Raw genomic sequence first — 21,673 nt, forward strand, 5'->3', positions numbered from 1 at the left:
GTAAAAGAGCTTTGAACTTTTTTTAATGTAGAATAGGGTAGGGCATTTTTTTATTTTGGGGGGGGTTTGTTATTTTATTAGGGGGCTTAGATTAGGTGTAAGTAGCTTAAAATTGCTGTAATATTTTTTTAAATGTTTGTAACTTATTTTTTTTATTTTTTGTAACTTATCTTTTTTTATTTTTAGTACTTTAGTTAGTTTATGTAATTGTATTTAATTGTAGGTAATTTATTTAATTTATTTAATGATAGTGTAGTGTTAGGTTTAATTGTAACTTAGGTTAGGATTTATTTTACAGGTAATTGTGTATTTCTTTTAGCTAGGTAGTTATTAAATAGTTAATAACTATTTAATAACTATTCTAACTAGCTAAAATAAATACAAAGTTACCTGTAAAATAAATATAAATCCTAAGATAGCTACAATGTAATTATTAATTACATTGCAGCTATCTTAGGGTTTATTTTACAGGTAAGTATTTAGTTTTAAATAGGAATAATTTATTTAATGATAGTGTAGTGTTAGGTGTAATTGTAACTTAGGTTAGTTTTTAGTTTACAGGTACATTTCTCTTTATTTTATCTAGGTAGCTATTAAATAGTTAATAACTATTTAATAGCTATTGTACCTAGTTAAAATAAATTGAAAGGTACCTGTAAAATAAAAACAAATCCTAAGATAGCTACAATATAATTATTATTTATATTGTAGCTATATTAGGGTTTATTTTATAGGTAAGTATTTCGTTTTAAATAGGATTAACTTAGTTAATAATAGAAATATTATTTAGATTTATTTAATTAATAATTAAGTTAGGGGGGTGTTAGGGTTAGTGTTAGACTTAGGTTTAGGGGTTAATAAATTTATTACAGTGGCGGCGGTGTAGTGGGGGGCAGGATAGGGGTTAATAAATTTATTATAGGTGGCGACGGTGTAGGGGGGGCAGGATAGGGGTTAATAAGTTTATTATAGGTTGCGGCGGGGTCAGGGAGCGGCGGTTTAGGGGTTAAACTATTTATTTATTTGCGGCGAGGTGCGGGATCAGCAGGATAGGGGTTAATAACTTTATTATAGAGGGCGACGGTATAGGGGGGCAGGATAGGGGTTACTAGGTATAATGTAGGTGGCAGCGGTGTCCGGGAGCGGCGGTTTAGGGGTTAATACATTTATAAGACTTGCGGCAGGGTCTAGGAGCGGCGGTTTAGGGGTTAGTAACTTTATTTAGTTGCGGGGGGCTCCGGGGGCGCCGGTATAGGGGGTAGAACAGTGTAGTTTAGTGTGAGTGCTTAGTGACAGGCTAGCAAGAAAGCTGTCAAACAGCCGAAGAGCAGCGAGATCGGATGAGTGATAACTCTCACAGTCCGCTGCTCATCGACCCGCGGCTTTTTGACAGATTTACTTGATAACTTAGACAAATTTTTTCAGGTCCGCGGCGGCGATGTGAGGCGAGCTTAGGCGGGCGTATTGGGCCGGCGAAGGCAGGAAAAGTTGACACGTTGATAACTACCCCCCATAATGTGCTCCCATTGCAGAACTACATAAATAGATGTTACAGTGTGCTCCACTGTAGTACTACATACATAGCTGTTAGTGCCCTCCCTTTGTAGTACTACATACACAGCTGCTAGTGTGCTCCTATTGTAGTACTACATACATAGCTGTTACAGTGTGCCCCCATTGTAGTACTACATACATAGCTGTTACATTGTGCTCCCATTGTAGTACTACATACATAGCTGTTACAGTGTGCTCCCATTGTATACTACATACACAACTGTTACAGTGTGCTCCCATTGTAGTACTACATACACAGCTGTTAGTGCATTCCCTTTGTAGTACTACATACACAGCTGCTAGTGTGCCCCCACTGTAGTACTACATACATAGCTGTTACATTGTGCTCCCATTGTAGTACTAAATACATAGCTGTTAGTGTGCTCCCACTGTAGTACTACATACATAGCTGTTACAGTGTGCACCCTTTGTAGCGCTTTATACACAGCTGTTATAGTGTGCTCCCATTGTAGTACTACATACATAGGTGTTACAAATGTGCTCCCACTGTAGTACTACATACACAGCTGTTAAAATGTGCTCCCATCGCAGAACTACATAAATAGATGTTACAGTGTGCTCCACTGTAGTACTACATAAATAGCTGTTACAGTGTGCTCCCACTGTAGTACATACGTAGCTGTTACAGTGTGCTCCCATTGTAGTACTACATACATAGCTGTTACATTGTGCTCCCATTGTAGTACTACATACATAGCTGTTACAGTGTGCTCCCATTGTAGTACTACATACATAGCTGTTAGTGCCCTCCCTTTGTAGTACTACATACACAGCTGCTAGTGTGCTCCTATTGTAGTACTGCATACATAGCTGTTACAGTGTGCCCCCATTGTAGTACTACATACATAGCTGTTACATTGTGCTCCCATTGTAGTACTACATACATAGCTGTTACAGTGTGCTCCCATTGTATACTACATACACAACTGTTACAGTGTGCTCCCATTGTAGTACTACATACACAGCTGTTACAGTGTGCTCCTATTGTATACTACATACACAACTGTTACAGTGTGCTCCCATTGTAGTACTACATACATAGCAGTTACAATGTAATCCCTTTGTAATACTACATACATAGCCGTTACAATGTGCTACCATTGTAGTACTACATACATAGCCGTTACAATGTGCTCCCATTGTAGTATTACATACACAGCTGTTACAGTGTGCTCCCATTGTAGTACTATATACATAGCTGTTACAGTGTGGTCCCACTGTAGTACTACATATATAGCTGTTAGTGTGCTCCCACTGTAGTACTACATACATAACTGTTACAGTGTGCTCCCACTGTCCCACTGTAGTACTACATACACAGCTGTTACAGTGTGCTTCCACAGTAGTACTACATAGATAGCTGTTACAGTATGCTCCCATTGTAGTAGTACATGCCTAGCTGTTACAGTGTGCTCCCATTGTAGTACTATATACACAGCTGTTACAGTGTGCCCCCACTGTAGTACTACACATACAGCTGTTACAGTGTGCTACCACTGTAGTACTACATACATAGCTATAGCTATTACAGTGTGCTCCCAGTGTAGTACTACATACATAGCTGTTACAGTGTGCTCCCACTGTAGTACTACATACATAGCTGTTACAGTGTGCTCCCAGTGTAGTACTAAATACATAGCTGTTACAGTGTGCTCTCACTGTAGTACTACATACATAGCTGTTACGGTGTGCTCCCATTGTAGTACTGCATACACAGCTGTTATATTGCGCTCCAGGTGTAAACACTGCATACACAGTCTTTGCTTCCAATGTAATACTAAATGCACAGCTCTAACACTGTGCTCCCTGTGTAACAGTAGATTCACAGACTTTACTGTTCCCCCAGTGTAACTCTACATACACAACCATTAGATTGTACTCCCAGTGTATAACCACCAACAAAAACTCTTAGAAACAAAGGCGTTTTATTCTGCTCCTAGTGTAAAACTACACATAAAGCCCTGGTATTACGCTAAAAGTGTAGCATTACACACCTAAGGCTGTGCTGCCTATTTATACCATGAAAGAAATACACATACATACCACCTACACTGTAACCACACATGCCGCCCTGGAATTGATTGCCAAATGTAACACACACCACTTACATTGTACTCACAAAAAGCCCTTACATTGTGCTTGTAGTGTAACTGGGATCTCCACCTTCCACATACTGCACCTGGCTGGGATACACATGTTGTACAGGAACCTGCTGCAGTTGCTGCACCTGAAAAGCATGCAGAAAGCCAAACAAAGAGTATAGGTTACAAAAGGACTCCGCACATATCAAACACAATGGCACCAAGATGCTCAGTAAAATACATAAATAATGCCCTTGCATTAAACCTAGGTGTAATCCTGCACCTCCCCAGTTGCTGCACGCAACTGCTGCTCCCTTACCATATTAAGTCAGATCGTTGATCCTTACTGAGAGTGACACTGTCTGTATCACGCTCTGTAACAAACCTTCGTTGGTGGGAGTGGTAGGAGGGGAGGCAAGTGGATCGGCCCAGTAGAGAAGGAAGAGGGAGGGATAGGGCCTTACACTACAGAAAACTATGGGTTGGGGGGGAGTAACCGCTTGGGGGGGGGGGGTGTGGAGGTTTATGGGCACCCCTACAATGCAAAAATGAATCTTACAAGCTGACTGATTGATCCCTTCACTGTCAGGAATTTCAAAAGTGTAGTGTACAGCTGCAATTAGCGGCCTTCTAATTGCCAAAAAAGAATGGCAAAGCTATGCATGCCTACTGTTTCTGAACAAAGGAAATATTTTACAACCATTTGTTTTATGACTGCAGTAGTTGTGTGTAATTGTTTGAATACTGGTGCACAGGCCCTTACAGGATATGTGCATATGCCACAGAAAAAACACTTCTTTTACTAGAAGCATTTTTGCTAATAGAAGTATATTGCAAATATGCTTCTATATCATATTCAAATGCACATTTAAATGTCCATCCCTTTAAACATGTACAATGTTTATTGCACAGGTTATCATTAAATTAATTTATGTTAAAGGGCCATTAAAATTTAAAAATGTCATACTTTAATCTACTAGAGCATGTCATTTTAAGACTACCGACCCTGCAGCACTGCGTATTTAACCCCTGCAATGGGCTTAAACAAGCAAAATAAATACCGTTAGGGACTCGCAGTGCACTGCTGGTCCAGAGTGGAAAATGTTGCAGATACAATCAGCAGCACTAGTTGCACATCTGAGTCGTGCGACTAGCACTGCTGATTGGATCAGCTGTGCACTGTGAGTCCTGAGCAGTATTTCAGGTGTTAAACAAACAGTGCAGCAGGATCGATAGTCTTACAATAAGATGCTCTAACAGATTTTTTTTATTATAATGGCCCTTTAAATTATACAATTGATTTGTGATTTGGATATCAGAACATTTTATAATATTAAAAAGTATTATACTGCCCATTCCCAGCTACTTCAGAATGTCACCCAGCTGGCAAAAGTTTCTGTGATTAACACTGAAATGTATACATATGTATTCTGCCCTCACAGCTACATCCTCATCTGCAGCAGAATGGATAAAGTCTGTTCATACACAATGGGGTCGATTTATCAAGTTGCGGCGGACATACTAGGACCTGTTTGCACTAGCTCACCTCAGGCGGGCTGAATTCCGCTGCCGGAATTCAGCATTGCACAAGAACTCAATTTTGCACTCTTGTGTAAGGCCCCCTGCTGCGCGGGCAGGAGCTGTCAGACTCCCCGGTCGGAAGAGACCGGGGAGATTGAAATTCGCCACAGAAGAAGCGGTGTGAAGAGAGCTGCTTCATAAATACGGACTGCAGGATCTCTTATGAGATGCTGCAGTCGTAGGGGCTCGAAGGCTGGCGAAAGCCTTTAATAAATCGACCACAAAAAGTGCATAGATTTCAGAAACAAAATTTTAGATTAAAAAAGGGGAATAAATATGTCTGAAATGGAATCTCTATCTAGAGGAGCTTTCATCACAAAGAAAAACAAATATGCTTGGCAGATCTACATCCCCTACCAAGATAATAATATATGCATTAATAGAAGTGGCCACGCAAACATCTCAAAAGGAATTAAATACATTTATGCACAAGGTAGAGGTACTGAAAACTTAAAGAATTAATATTTAGCTACAAAAGTGTTGTGATTATTTTAACAGAATCAGTACAGTTTGTTTGGCACAATACATGAAATCAGGACCTGGCATATTAATGGAGCCAAGATACAAAAGCTTGTTGAGTTTTACATTTTATTTCTAATGTAAAGTGTGAGAAAAACTGAGGCGTTGTTACATGTTTTGACCCCTTTGTTATGGGGGCCGTACCTTGTATGTCGGCCGTCACAAAGGCTTGCAGGGCTGTAGGAGCATGCAAAAAAAGGAAATTTATTCTTACCTGATAAATTTGTTTCTTTTACGATACGATGAGTCCACGGATTTCATCCTTACTTGTGGGATTACGCCTCCTGGTCAGCAGGAGGAGACAAAGAGCTCCACAGCAGAGCTGTATAAATAGCTCCTCCCTTCCCTCCCAACCCAGTCATTCGACCGAAATTAGGAAGAGAAAGGAAAAGCCAAGGAGCAGAGGTGACTGAAGTTTAACAAAAATGTAATAACCTGTGTCAGAGAACAGGGCGGGCCGTGGACTCATCGTATCGTAAAAGAAACAAATTTATCAGGTAAGAATAAATTTCCTTTTCTTTTACAAGATACGAGTTCACGGATTTCATCCTTACTTGTGGGATACAATACCAAAGCTATAGTACACGGATGAAACGGGAGGGACAAGACAGGAAACCTAAACGGAAGGCACCACTGCTTGAAGAACTTGTCTACCAAAAACAGCCTCATTTGAGGCAAAAGTATCAAATTTGTAAAATCTGGAAAAAATGTGAGAGAAGACCAAGGAGCAGTCTTGTAAAGCTGTTCTACAGAAACCTCATTTTTGAATGCCCATGAGGAAGCAACAGCCCCAGTGGAATGAGCCGTAACTCTTACAGGAGGCTGCTGTCCAGCAGTCTCATATGCAAAGCGGATGAAACCCCTCAGCCAAAAAGAAAATTACAAACAGAGAAGAAGACTGAAGAAAGTCTTTAGTTGCGTGCAAGTAGAACTTCAAAGCACGGACTACGTCCAAAATATGTAACAGACGCTCCTTCTTAGAAGAAGGATTAGGACACAAGAAAGGAACAACGATTTCCTGAGTAATATTTTTATTTGAAAAAATCTTATGAAAAAAAACAGGTTTGGCACGTAACACTACCTTATCTGAATGAAAAACAAGATAAGGAGATTCACATTGTAAGCCGAAAGCTCAGATACTCTGCGAGCAGAAGAAATAGCAACCAAAAAACAAAAATTTCCAAGATAACTTAATATCTATGGAATGCATGGGTCCAAACAGAACCCCTTGAAGAACTCTAAGAACTAAATTCAAACTCCAAGGAGGAGCAATTGATCTAAACACAGGCCTGAGTCTAGTCAGAGCCTGACAAAAAGATTGAAACATCTGCCAAACGCTAGAGTAACAAAATAGATAAGGCAGAAATCTGTCCCCTTAAGGAACTTGCTGACAACCCTGTCTCCAATCCTACTTGGAGAAAAGACAAAATCGGGAATCCTAACACTACTCCATGAGTAGCCCTTGGATTCGCACCAATAAAGATATTTACGCCATATTTATGGTAAATCTTTCAAGTAACAGGCTGACGTGCCTGGATCAAAGTATCCATGACCGAATCAGAAAACCCTCGCTTAGATAATCTCCAAGCAGTTAGCTGCAGAGAAACTAGATTCGGATGATTGAAGGGTCCCTGAATGAGAAGGTCTTTCCCCAATGGAAGCTTCCACGGTGGCTGAGATGACATGTCCACCAGATCGGCATACCAAGTCCTGCGAGGCCATGCAAGACGAAGAGGATAACCGAAGCCCTCTCCCATTTGACTCGAACAATCACCCGGGGAAGGAGAGCAAATGGAGGAAACACATAAGTTAGTCTGAAAGACCAAGGTACTGCCAAGGCATCTATCTGCTCGGCCTGGGGATCCCTGGACCTGGACCCGTATCTCAAAAGCTTGGCATTCTGACGAGAAGCCATAAGATCCAATTCCGGCCTGCCCCAACTGATAATCAGATTGGCAAATACCTCCGGATGAAGATCCCATTCTCCCGGATGAAATGTCTATCTACACAGAAAATCCGCTTCCCAGTTTTCCACATCTGGGATATGGATCGCCGACAGATAACAAGAGTGAGATTCCGCCCACTGAATTATCGTGGCTACATCTGTCTTCGCCAAGGAACTCCTTGTCCCCTGATGAGAAATGCAAGCTACAGTCATAGTGTTATCCGACTGGAATCTGAGGAAAGTAGCCGAAGCCAACTGAGGCCAAGCTTGAAGCGCATTAAATATTGCTCTCAACTTTAGGATATTGATGGGAAGGAGAGACTCCGTTCGAGTCCATACACCCTAGGCCCTCAGGGAGTTCCAGACAGCTCCCCATCCTACCAGGCTGGCGGAAGCATGTCCCCTGGGATAGATGATCCAGCGACAACCACCATAGAAGAGAGCCCCTTGTATTCCGATATAGCTTTATTTGAGGAGACAAATTTGTATAATCTCCATTCCACTGTCTGAGCATGTTCAGTAGCAGAGGCCTGAGATGAACCCGAGCAAACGGAAAGATGTTCATCGCCGCTACCATCAATTCGATGACCTCCATGCACTGAGCCACTAACGGCCGAGGATTGGTCTGAAGGGCGCGGCATGTGTTCAGAATCTTTAATTTTCTCACCTCCGTCAAAAAGATTTCCATGGATAGAGAGTAGATTAGAGTTCACAAGAAAGGAACCCTAGACTGTGGAACTAGCGAACTCTTTTCCAGAATTACCTTCCACCCATGAATCCTCAGGAAGGACAGAACAATGTCGGTATGAAACATTGCCGGCTGATAAGACGACACCTGGATCAGAATATCATCCAGATAAGATGCCATTGCAATGCCCCGCGGTCTTAGAACCGCCAGCAGAGCCCACAGAACCTATGTGAAAATACAGGGTGTCGTGGCCAGACCGAAAGGCAGAGCCACGAACTGAAAATGTTTGTCTAGAAAGGCAAACCTCAGGAACTTGTGACGATCTTTGTGGATAGGAACATGAGATATGCATCCTTCAGACTCTTAGGTCCAAAAGTTCCCTCCTTTATTTGGGAACCACGAACAGATTTATAATAAAACCTCTGTCCCTATTCCCGAATTGGAATGGGACCAAGTACTCCCATGGAAGAGAGGTTTCTTACACAGCGTAAGAACACCTCTCTCTTATCTGGTCTACAGACAATCGAAAAAGAAAAAAACCTTCCTCTGGGGGAAGAATTTTCGAATTACAGCTTGTATCCCTGAGACGCTATTTCTAATGCCCAGGGATCCTGAACATCTCTTATCCAAGCCTGGTTGAAAAGAGACAGTCTACCCCCTACTAGATCTGGTCCCGGATCGGAGGCTAACCCTTCATGCCAACTAGGGAGCAGCAGCAGGCTTCTTGGATTTCCTTGTTCCAAGACTGGTTTGTACTCCAGGTAGATTTGGCATGCAAATAGTTACCTTCCTGTGTAGAAGAAGGGGAAGGGGGGGGTTCCCTGAAAGTTTAGAAAGGCACGAAAAATACTCTGTCGCCCCCTCTGATTGGATTTCTCATCCCGAGGGAAGGAATGACTCTTACCTCCCGTGATGACAGAAATAATCTCCTTCAAGTCAGGCCCGAACAGGGTCCTCCCCTTGTAAGGAATAGCCTAAATCTTAGATGTAGATTTCAAACATAAAACGGAAAATCCCGAACTCTTAGCCGCCATCTGTAAGAAAGTATCAGAAAATTTATAACTGAATGAGCTAAGTTAAGAGCTTTAATTCCTTTTATATCTTAAAGGAAACTCTATTATTGTGTGCTTCTTCCTAAGTCATAAAGAATGAATACACACCAAGGAACAGACCGTCCACCCTCAGTAATGGCCTATAAAAATGACCCTTACTGTCACTTTAACTGTTAAAAATGAGACTATTTACTTTATTGTACAAAAGAAAATGATATTCGGGTGCAATATTGCATAACGTAGTCACCCGTCAGAAATTTACATGCAAATTTGGGCGCCTGCCAATCTAAGGACGTAGGCGAGTCGCCAGTAAAAGGGCACCCATCGTGGGACACTGACTAAAAAGCGTTACTGACTCTTTAATCTTAAACAGTAACAGATATGTCACTGAGCAGAAAAAAAACTTAGGTTAACAAAAAGTTTATTTCAAGAACAGCTATTAGTTAAAGTGTACAGAGACTGAAAGCCCCCCTTTTGTGCCATATTTTACTTTAAATAAACTTGTCAACAGCATGTCTAAGTTATCTGCATTAAATATTTGCAAAGTGTTAGAATGCTGCTTAAAGCATCTAACTCAGAAAGGATGTCTCTTAAAACATAGGGAACATTCCAATTAGCATGTTAATCTTGCTACTAACAGACATTGCTATGTACCATAAAGAAGCAATGACTAGAGCAACAATTCTGTTTTTAAGGAACCGCAGAGCACTGCATGTGGAGCATGAAAAGTCTGTGGCATGTATTAACCAGTGTCAACGGACTCCTGAACAGCAATTTATAGCAGAAGAAGGAGCATTTATAATAAAAATTAACACACCCCAAAAACGTTACTGTTTCTTTAATTTTAAAGTAACATTCTCCTTTGTATTTTATAAGCAACTTCTGTGCATATGAAGGACACTGGAGGGAAAAATTATGTAATATCTCTTTACAACTTAAATGAACCAGGGAAGAGATGAGCAGTTGCAATAATCTTTTAAAGAGCAACTTCTTTACTCAAATTTGTGTGCCCAGGCAAAACAAGAGGCAGTTAAAGTAAACCCCCAGACAGCCTTCTACACAAAGGTGTGACTCGGCTGAAACGCTGTCATTGAAGCGTTTACACTGACACCAAGCCCATTCCGATAACCGGAAACTATGTTTATCCCCTGATCCTTCCGTAACCGGAAGCTGAAACAGAAAAGCGCAACTAAACTGACGCCAAACAAACTCCGCCCCTCGTGGGCGTGAACATTTATCTCCCGGTCGCCATCTTTTCAGATACCGGGATAAACAACAACAGGGCAATCTACCTCTTAGGTAGTATAAAGATCGCCCTGGATATAACACGCCAACGTAGTCTAAACACAGTTACACATATTGGCATCCACAACAAAGTACACAAGCTCCGCCTTCCGTGGGCGTTGCAATAGTAACCTCCCGGCCGTTCAGCCATTGCTATGGGAGAAAAAGCAGCTATACAGCATGGCCCGTGTAAGCACATAAAAGTACCCCCACACAGAGCCACAGTCTTTCAAAACATCGAATCCCTTGACACAAATATTAAAAATGGAATTCCCCTCACACTGAGCTCGAGCATTACAGCTCCTAAGAAATCTCCCGGTCGGTTACCGTTATTAGTAAGGACCGCTAGAAGGAGAGTCACAATTAGCCCCAGTGCCTTCCATACCGACCAAGCAACCCCTAGTACGCTAAGAGACATATTGCAGCAACCCCTATAAGGAGCCCATTATCACAGGAGGTCTAGTACAGAAATAAAGTGCTCCAACTTATTCTGAGTCTTCTTCCCCCAGAAAAAAAGTTAGCACTTACCTGAAATGCTGTGCGACAGCATGGCCGTCCAGCAGGTTTTCAGAGGTCCTCTCCCTCCCATAGCCCTGTGGACAAAGATCAGCCTGAGTTAAAAGAGCTTAGGCTATCTGAATTAGGGCAGCAAATATGTATAGGAGGTGCAGTGAGAATTATGTCCCACCAGTTCCTATTGCTTTAAAGCCACCAAATGCTTCTCTTTTTACCGAAGAGACTGATCTGGTCTAGGCTACACCCCAGAACAAAGTAGCACACTGTGGTACCACTTTTAAAAATAATAAACTCTTGATTGATGAATCTATAACTAACACCTCACTTTGCCTCTTCCTATCACTAACACAGGCAAAGAGAATGACTAGGTTGGGAGGGAAGGGAGGAGCTATTTATACAGCTATGCTGTGGAGCTCTTTGCCTCCTCCTGCTGACCAGGAGGCGTAATCCCACAAGTAAGGATGAAATCCGTGGACTCATCGTATCTTGTAAAAGAAAAGAATGGTCTTGCCGCTGCCAGGCTACAGCCCTGGAAGCCCTTGTGATGACTGACATACAGGATAAGGCACCCATAATGAAGGGGTTAAAACATGTAACAGCGCTTCAGTTTTCTTACTGACTTCTAAGGACTTGATTAATCAATCAAGGGCGGACAAGGGCGTATATATTCGTCCCTGCCCGCCCGAGCTCTACTTTGGCTGGCAGCCTGAATTTAACATTGCACACAAGTGCTATTTTGCGCTTGTGTGGAACCCCGCCCCCTGCCTGTGCACAGCCAATCATGCGCGGGCAGGAGCCGGGTTCCATGGTCGGACGAGACGGGGGAGATTGAAATTTTCTACCTAAGAGGTGGAGAAGAGGGTAGGGAAGCGCTGCTTGATAAATCCTCACTGCAGGTTCTCTTGTGAGGGAAGAGAAGAGCTTGATAAAATGAGCCCATAGTTTGACATAAAATTGATAAGCCCTGCATTTGATTTATTAGAACTTAGGACATAAAACCCAAACATTTTTGTTTCGTGATTCAGACAGAGTGTACAGTTTTAAAAATCTTTCTAGGTTACCTCTGTTATCAAATTTACTTTGTTTTCTTGGTATCCTTTGTTGAAATGGAAGTAGATAGGCTCAGGAGCATGCATATGTCTGGAGCACTACAAGTTTTGCAAGAATGTTTTTAACAGTGTTATACAATGTGGACATTCTTGCAACACTGCTGCTAAATACGTTCTCCACACATGTGCACGCTACCTGCATAGGTATTCTCTTCAACAAAGAACAACATGATAACAAAATAAATTGGATAAATGTCAACTTAAAAGCTTCATGTCCCTTTAATTAAACTAAACTTAACATACCTGTCCTGAAGGCAAATATATTTATTATTTATTTTGACTGCTTTGACTGTAAAATATCTCTAAATATTGTTCTAGTTCCACTCACTCCAGAGAAGCTGGGATGCTGCTATCACACTTGAAGGGACATGAAACAATTTGAAAATTTGTAATATAAGATATTTAATTAAAGCATCTATTCAATATACTTTTATTGTTTATTTTGCCGTATTTTCCTGTAACTCAATCCCTGAAAGTTATAGGTTTTCCAAATGCCTACCACTGCTACATATCTGTCCCTAACTGACCTCGGCACAATGATAGTTTTGTGTACACGACAACAGTGGTAAGCCTTGTCTATTCCAGTTTGGCAAATTGAAAAACAATTGCAGCAAAACAAGACGTTAATGCATTCAAAACATTTTCACATTCACCTAGTATGTTAATTTATTGCAGGGTGGCAGAAAAATCTTGTAATTACAAGGTCATTTCTGTCTAAGTATGGTCAAATTTACCTGAGCATCTTATATTCTGCACGGTGACTGGCTAGATCAGAGCACACACTCATTTACGTTTTCACCTAATTGGTCACAGTAAATGATATTATGAACATGGATGCCAAAAGGATTTTTAAGAATTCCATACCTGTACTGCTTCTCATTAGCAAAACCTTATAGGCTAAACGATTTTAAATCCTTAAAGGGGCAGTCTAGTCAAAATTAAACTTTCATGATTTAGATAGGGCATGCAATTTTAAACAACTTTCCAATTAACTTTTTTCATTAAATTTGCTTTGTTCTCTTGGTATTCTCTGTTCAAAGCTAAACCTAGGTAGGCTCATATGCAAATTTCTAAGCCCTTCAAGGCCGCTTCTTTTCTCAGTGCATTTTGACAGCTAGACAGCGCTAGTTCTTGTGTGTCATCACTGCCATATAGATAACATTGTGCTTACTCCTGTAGAGTTTTTTGAGTCATCACTGATTGGCTAAAATACAAGTCAAAAGAAGTGAAATAAGGGGCAGTCTGCCGAGGCTTAGATACAAGGTAATCACAGAGAAAAAGTGTATTAATATAACAGTGTTGGTTATGCTAAACTGGAGAATGGGTAATAAAGGGATTATCTATTTATCTTTCAACAATAAAAATGTTCAAGTAGACTGTCCCTTTAAGTTTAATAGGGATTATGCAATCAATGTAACCCAGTAACTGTCATAAAAAGCAGCAAAGTATTGCTATGCAATGTGTTGCAACCTTCCCTGGCAGTGCCGGACAAACTTTTTATACTGTAACCAACATTATATAACGTAAAAGTCTACTTGAATTGTTAGTAAAATGATCACTCAGTAGTTTACAAACAATATCTAATCATTTTTCTTTTTCCCTTCAGCGATCCAACCAATCTTGTTGTCCCTGTCACCTGCCCCTGTCACCTACTTCCAGAGCGGAGGCTGCGGTCCTAACAAGCAGCATTTCTGGGACTCTCTGCACTTTGACTCTCTGCTGAGGGCTGTCTGTCAGTGGGGAGCAGAACAGAGGCTGTGGCACAATTTGCATTACCCACTCTGGGCCGGGCAAGTGGCACACAGGTTGCATGCAGTGGAAGGCTGGCCAAGAAAGGTCCAGATGCTGGAAAGACAAACTGCTCTCTAACTCCTGATGGTCTCTCTGATTCTCTGCTGTACTACAGAACTGCCTGACTGAGCTCTATGGAATAGAAAGTTTGGAGACGTTGTCAGGACGACACAAGAAAAAAAAAATAGAAGGCAAAGCATATTTTGAGGGAGGCAGAAAAAACATTTACAGAATTAATATCACTATTCTAAGAGAGACCGGAGAAGCAAACATAGATGATAGATAGAGTAATATTATATGTTAAAGTCAAAATTAAACTTTCATGATTCAGATAGGGCATGCAATTTTAAACAACTTCCCAATTTACTTTTATCATCAAATTTGCTTTGTTCTCTTGGTATTCTTTGTTGAAAGCTAAACCTAGGTAGGCTCATATGCCAATTCCTAAGCCCTTGGAGGCCGCCTCTTATCTCAGTGCATTTTTAACAGTTTTTCACAGCTAGACAGTGCTAGTTCATGTGTGCCATATAGATAACGTGCTCACTCCTGTGGAATTATCTATGAGTCAGCACTGTTTGGCTAAAATGCATGTATGTCAAAAGAACTGAGATAAGGGGTCGGTATGCAGAGATCATTTTATAGGTGACTGGAAATTAGAAACAAAAATTTTTTTTCAATTAGAATACTCAATTAAAGTCTGGTTTGAAATAATGAGACAAAACATTAATGGATTATGGTACATATGGATGTTTTCTGTGTAACCTTAAAGGTAAAGTACACACCATGAGGTTTTAATACAAAATGTTTAGTTCTGTATAGTAAAACAACTAAGCAATATATTTTTATTATATACTTCACCCCCTTTTTGTGTAATTTATCACTGAAAACTGTGGCTTTTCTAATTCTAAGCTGTTCCTCAGATGTGTATAAATACGGTTTCATAGCATAAATTATATTATTCTCTTTAAACCATGACTTTCGGATTATAGCCATGACCCACTATCTTATTTCAAGTATATTTTCCCATTCTATATTAATTTGACAGATGAGAATGCACAATACGTTTAAAATTATTTATATAAATGCATTTATTGGACAATATAAAACATAAATTATGCTTACCCGATCATTTTCTTTTCTTCAGATGGAAAGAGTCCACAGCTGCATTCATTACTTTTGGGAATTCAGAACCTGGCCACCAGGAGGAGGCAAAGACACCCCAGCCAAAGGCTTAAATACTCCTCCCACTCCCCTCGTCCCCCAGTCAGTCATTCTGCCGAGGAACAAGGAACAGTAGAAGAAACATCAGGGTGAAAAGGTGCCAGAAGAACAAAAAATTACGGCTGCCCCACAAAAAAAACACGAGCGGGGAGCTGTGGACTCTTTCCATTTGAAGAAAAGAAAATTATCAGGTAAGCATAATTTATGTCTTTCTTCATAAATGGAAAGAGTCCACAGCTGCATACATTACTTTTGGGAAAACAATATCCAAGCTATAGAGGACACTGAATGCTCAAACGGGATGGTACAACAGGCGGCCCCATTCTGAGGGCACCAGGCCTGAAACCGCAACCCAACAAAAATCCTGCTTCGTCCGAAGCCAAGAAAACTTTGAAAAGGAAAAAGGCCCCAATGACACTGACTCGCAGACAGACCACAGTCTTGCTAGAAACTGCAGAAAACAGCCTCAACTGAGCCAACACTCCTCCAGGAGACCCATCGCCCCAAGGTCGGTCCACAACCGTCCCCCCTTACAAGAGAAAGGGGAACGACAACCAAAAACTCCCAAAGGGGAGAGGACAAGGAGGAAGAAACAATGATTCCCAGAAGGGTGCGCACGATCCAAATAAAAAATGGAAAACCCCAAAAAGCGAGCCAAGCTCACAGAGACCCGAAGAGATCCTGAAAACAAGGGAAGGCAACGCCCAAACCCCAAAGGTTGAGACCGGGAATCAGAACAGAGAAGAAAAGTTCTCAGGAAAAAAAAAACAGAGCAACCGCCCCCCAAAAAAGTCTGAAACTGGAGTCCCAAGTCGCCAGAAACTCGTAATATCGAAATATTCCCAGACAACACGTGCATCACACCCAGAGAGAAACCTCTGAACAGCACATGCTGCAGTCATACCAGGATGACTCTGAAAAGGAAATACTTGCAGGCAAGTAAAAAGCATCCGCAGATAGATAACCAACACCAACCGACGGACTGCTAACATCCACTAAGTAGTGGGTACACAGAACACCAGACCAGCCCAAGCAACAGGCAGGTCTGAAGGACAGGGGAACAGAAAGGACCCCAACCACCGGCCCCCAGATAAAAGGGCATAATGGGATGGCCTCAGTCACAGAGCTTGGGTGCCTTCCAAAAGTACCCACAACAGGTACTCCCAAAGAGGACCCCATAGAGAGAGGCTGAAACAAGGCAGAAAAGCCCTATGAAATCTAGCACCATTTGTCAGACTTAATACAGCACCTACAACAGGTACTCCCAAGGAGAACCTCATAGAGATGGGCCTAAAAAGGCAGAAAAGCCCAATGATCTAACATGGAGACTGCAACCACAGACGGAACAGAACATCCCCAGAAAAATGGACCGCTCTCTTTACAGGATAAACCACCTGTTCCAACCACCTGCACACAGGGCAGGACCACCACCCTCCAGAAAGAGAAAAACCCCACCTTTTTAAGAAAGGCAAAACAACCCCCCCAAGGGAAGGGCACAGCCAAATAAACAGCGCACATACTCACAAGGCCAAAGCCCTAATTTGAGCCGAATGAAAACCATCAAGGTGCCACTGATGATACGAAAAGGAAACTCCCCAAGAAGGGAAGTACATACCGATCAAGAACAAGGCAGGCCATAAGACCTAAGTACACAGCACTCCTGGCCAAGCTACTAGTAGCTAAACTGGTGACCATAAGTTATAGCCTATGTTCCCTGGAGAACTGGAGCTCCCGATCCAGCCACAGGATCATATCAATCCAAAAAAATACCAGATAAGGCCATGAAGAAAAAGTACCCGCACCACAGCGGGATCCAGCTAGCAAAATCATGGGGATAACCACCAATCAGACCAGCTGGCTTAGGCCCAGAAAGATCCAGACAAACGAAGGCCCGAGCCCCAGAATTGTTTAGACACACAATACCCCAGGGAACACCATACCCCGTCCGAATGAAAACAGACTACACAAGGGATAAGAATAACCCGTAAACGGGTCTAAACATAAATCCAAAACCAAAGGGAAGAGAAACACCCTTACAAAAGGTCCAGCTCCAAAGGAGCTAGGGCACGACAGAGCTGCTAAGATTCTAAGCCCAATAGGCGTACCCAAACTACCAGGACCAAGGAGGAAAATCAGGGACAAAGTCACCCGAAGAGCGAGGTAACAAAGGCTAATCTCCATAATCTCCTCAGTGTACAAAAAACCAGAGGACTACCTCCAAGGAAAAAGAATGCATAGCATCCCTGGAAACAGCCCCTAGACAAAGCCAGGATAAGGAGACCACATAGCCTATCATTCCTAATAAGGAACGGCTAACCCTCAGAGTAGGAAAAAACTGCAAGGTCAACCTCTAAGGAGAAACGGACAAAGTCCAGAGATCTCGACCTGAAGGAACAAGTCAAAAAGGACAATTCCAACAGCCCTAGAAGGGTAAGACCGCTCATAATGGCAACAAGGAGGCCCTAAAACCTCCAAATCTTCAACCCTCGCGGGGAAGGAAACACTCAAATCCCGACAATATCGGAACCAATGGAGTGTGATGCAGTAGAACTCCACCGAGTCCCAAACAACCAGCTCAAAGGGAGCTGAGGACTGAACCAAGCCCCCATGCCCCACGGACCCTCAGGTCCTCTCCGAATGCTTAGCTGACACTTGTAAAAATAAGTTAAGAAAAACACAAATAATAAAGCAATCACTCAGCGCCCTAACCGGACCAGCCAGGCAAAACAGGCGCCACGTGTCTGAAAGAGGCCTCAAGACCTCAAACTCGTCAACGCTGATTGCTTATGGAGCTGTTAAAAATGAGTCGGGATGGTTTTGCAGAAAGACTCTCCCTGCATCTCCGGACTCTTTCATCCAAGCTCTCACTACCCTCCAAAAGAGACAATTCGCAAATTTCTGACACTTCTCTGCCAACCTCCTGGGACGAAAAGCAAAGGATGTCTGGGGGACGAGAGGAGTGGGAGGAGTATTTAAGCCTTTGGCTGGGGTGTCTTTGCCTCCTCCTGGTGGCCAGGTTCTGAATTCCCAAAAGTAATGAATGCAGCTGTGGATTCTTTCCATTTATGAAGAAAAGGGACATTACAGACAAAATTGGAATTGACATGGATGCATTTCAGTTTTGAAAAGTAGCATTTTTGTAATATACATGTATTAGCAAAAACACTTCTAATAAAAGCTATAGCTGTTTCAAAAGTGTATTTAGGCATTTTAAACACAGCATTTTCTCACAGCATAAAGTGCTTGTATGATTTGTTAATGACTCAGTTTGTTAATTGCTGACATGTTACAAGCCCCACTGATGCTCTGAGCAGCTGCAGTATTTAAAATACTGGTGCACTTAAAATATCAAGCTATGCTTCACATGCAAGTGCAGAGAAAAATGCTAACACTAAAACAGTGATAACTTTTACTAGAAGCATTTTTGCCAATACTTGTATATTGTAAATATGTTTCTATTCAAAGATGTAATTCCTCTGTGTGCATTTAAATGTTTACTGGAATGTCCCGTTAACGCTTACTTTTCCACCCTTTTCTTTTACACTTTGAGTACGGTGTCTGTTTTACTCCATGAATTGCACTATTACATACTCTTGCATGGAGTTAAAATGCTTTCAGTTAAAAGAACAATGTAGTCAGGCAAACAGCTAATATGACAAAATAAAGGCACAGGAGTTAAAAGTTAGACAGACAATCACATACTTGAACCTAAAACCATGTTAATATGAGTCTAATACAGAGTCTTTTATAGTACTAGAACCAGAGGCTTGGAATAAGCTATAACAGTTGATTACTAAACTAGGCAAAGAGCAAAATGAAAAGGTCTTCAAATTACATGAACCGAGAACTTTGTCTACCAGAGTCATTCCCTTTATGTGCTATGGGATACATGTATTTCAGCTTCTTTTTAAAGATAATGTATAGGTCTGCCAAATGAAAATTTCAAAGAGTTAAAGGGATAGTCTAGTCAAAATTAAACTTTCATGATTCAGATAGAGGATGCAATTTTAAGCAACGTTCTAATTAACTCCTATTATCAATTTTTCTTTATTCTCTTGCGGCTAGATTTAGAGTTCTGCGGCCAAAGGGGTTTTTTCCCCCGCACCTTTTAAATACCGCTGGTATTTAGAGTTCACAGAAGGGCTGCGTTAGGCTCCAAAAAGGGAGCGTACAGGCATATTTACCGCCACTGCAACTCTCAATACCAGCGGTGCTTACGGACGCGGCCAGCTTCAAAAACGTGCTCGTGCACGATTCCCCCATAGGAAACAATGGGGCTGTTTGAGCTGAAAAAAAACCTAACATCTGCAAAAAAGCAGCGTTCAGCTCCTAACGCAGCCCCATTGTTTCCTATGGGGAAACACTTCCTAAGTCTGCACCTAACACCCTAACATGTACCCCGAGTCTAAACACCCCTAACCTTACACTTATTAACCCCTAATCTGCCGCCCCCGCTATCGCTGACCCCTGCATATTATTATTAACCCCTAATCTGCCGCTCCGTACACCGCCGCAACCTACGTTATCACTATGAACCCTTAATCTGCTGTCCCTAACCCCCACCGACCCCTATATTATATTTATTACCCCCTAATCTGCCCCCCCCCCAACGTCGCCGCTACCTACCTACAATTATTAACCCCTAATCTGCCGACCGGACCTCACCGCTACTCTAATAAATGTATTAACCCCTAAAGCTAAGTCTAACCCTAACACTAACACCCCCCTAAGTTAAATATAATTTTTATCTAACGAAATAAAATAAATCTTATTAAATAAATTATTCCTATTTAAAGCTAAATACTTACCTGTAAAATAAACCCTAATATAGCTACAATATAAATAATAATTATATTGTAGCTATTTTAGGATTAATATTTATTTTACAGGCAACTTTGTATTTATTTTAACCAGGTACAATAGCTATTAAATAGTTAATAACTATTTAATAGCTACCTAGTTAAAATAATTACAAAAATACCTGTAAAATAAATCCTAACCTAAGTTACAATTAAACCTAACACTACACTATCAATAAATTAATTAAATAAACTACCTACAATTAAACCTAACACTACAGGATATCAGGAAAAAACTGGAAAATATTAAGGTAAATAAAACTCCAGGCCCAGATGGAATACACCCAAGGGTGTTGAGGGAACTTAGCACTGTTATAGACAAACCTTTACTCTTAATTTTTCAAGACTCATTATCATCAGGCATGGTACCCCAGGATTGGCGTAAAGCTGATGTGGTGCCACTCTTCAAAAAGGGAAGCAGGGATGATCCAGGAAGCTATAGACCAGTTAGTCTGACATCAATAGTGGGGAAGATATTTGAAGGGATTATAAGGGATTATATTGATGAGCATATTCGTGTAAACAAGATTATGAGTTCTAATCAGCATGGCTTTAGGAGAAATAGATCATGTCAAACTAATCTGATTAGATTCTACGAGGAAGTAAGTCAAAATATAGATAAAGGGGAATCAGTGGATGTGATATACTTAGATTTTGCAAAGGCATTTGATACAGTGCCACATGAGAGATTAATGCACAAAATTAAGGGACTGGGAATAGCTGAAAATGTTAGCTCATGGATAAATAACTGGATAAAAGATAGGGAGCAACGAGTAGTAGTAAATGGATCATACTCAGATTGGACAAAGGTAATCAGTGGCGTCCCCCAGGGATCAGTACTGGGCCCTGTTCTTTTTAATATTTTTATAAATGACTTGGAGCAAGGATTAAATAGCGACATCTCTATTTTTGCAGATGATACTAAGTTAAGTAAGGTCATAAGGTCAGAGCAGGACGAACTGTCTTTACAAAGGGATTTGCTAAAATTAGAACTATGGGCAAGTGAATGGAAAATGAGATTTAATACGGAAAAATGCAAGGTTCTACATTTTGGAAGTAAAAATAAGCAGGCTACGTATTTTTTAAATGGGACAAGACTTAGCCAAACACAGGAGGAAAGGGATTTGGGAGTAGTAATAGATAACAAGCTAAAGATGGGTGCACAATGCAGGGCAGCGGCTTCAAAGGCTAATAAGATACTAGCATGTATTAAAAGAGGTATTGATTCAAGGGAGGAAAGCATAATTCTGTCATTATATAAAGCCCTGGTAAGACCTCACCTTGAGTTTGGAGTGCAGTTCTGGGGACCAATTGCTAAAAAAGATATTGCAGAACTAGAAAAAGTTCAGAGAAGGGCCACAAAGCTAATAAGGGGATTGGAGAAATTAACCTATGAGGAGAGGCTAGCCAAACTGGGTCTGTTTTCTTTAGAAAAAAGGCGCTTGAGAGGTG

The 21,673-nt window shown here is 41.2% G+C and overlaps 1 protein-coding gene across 2 annotated transcripts in view; it reads right to left on the minus strand.

Annotated features, from left to right (window-relative positions):
- Window positions 1-21,673, minus strand: part of RFX1 (regulatory factor X1) — a 183,939-nt gene that overhangs the window by 75,004 nt on the left and 87,262 nt on the right. For both annotated transcript variants that reach the window (XM_053718169.1, XM_053718170.1), the window contains one exon: window positions 3,708-3,802. In XM_053718169.1, coding sequence (XP_053574144.1) covers window positions 3,708-3,802 — 95 coding nt within the window. The remainder of the gene's footprint in view (window positions 1-3,707; window positions 3,803-21,673) is intronic.

The sequence above is a fragment of the Bombina bombina genome, chromosome 6, assembly GCF_027579735.1.
Source record: "Bombina bombina isolate aBomBom1 chromosome 6, aBomBom1.pri, whole genome shotgun sequence".
Lineage (NCBI taxonomy): Eukaryota > Metazoa > Chordata > Amphibia > Anura > Bombinatoridae > Bombina > Bombina bombina.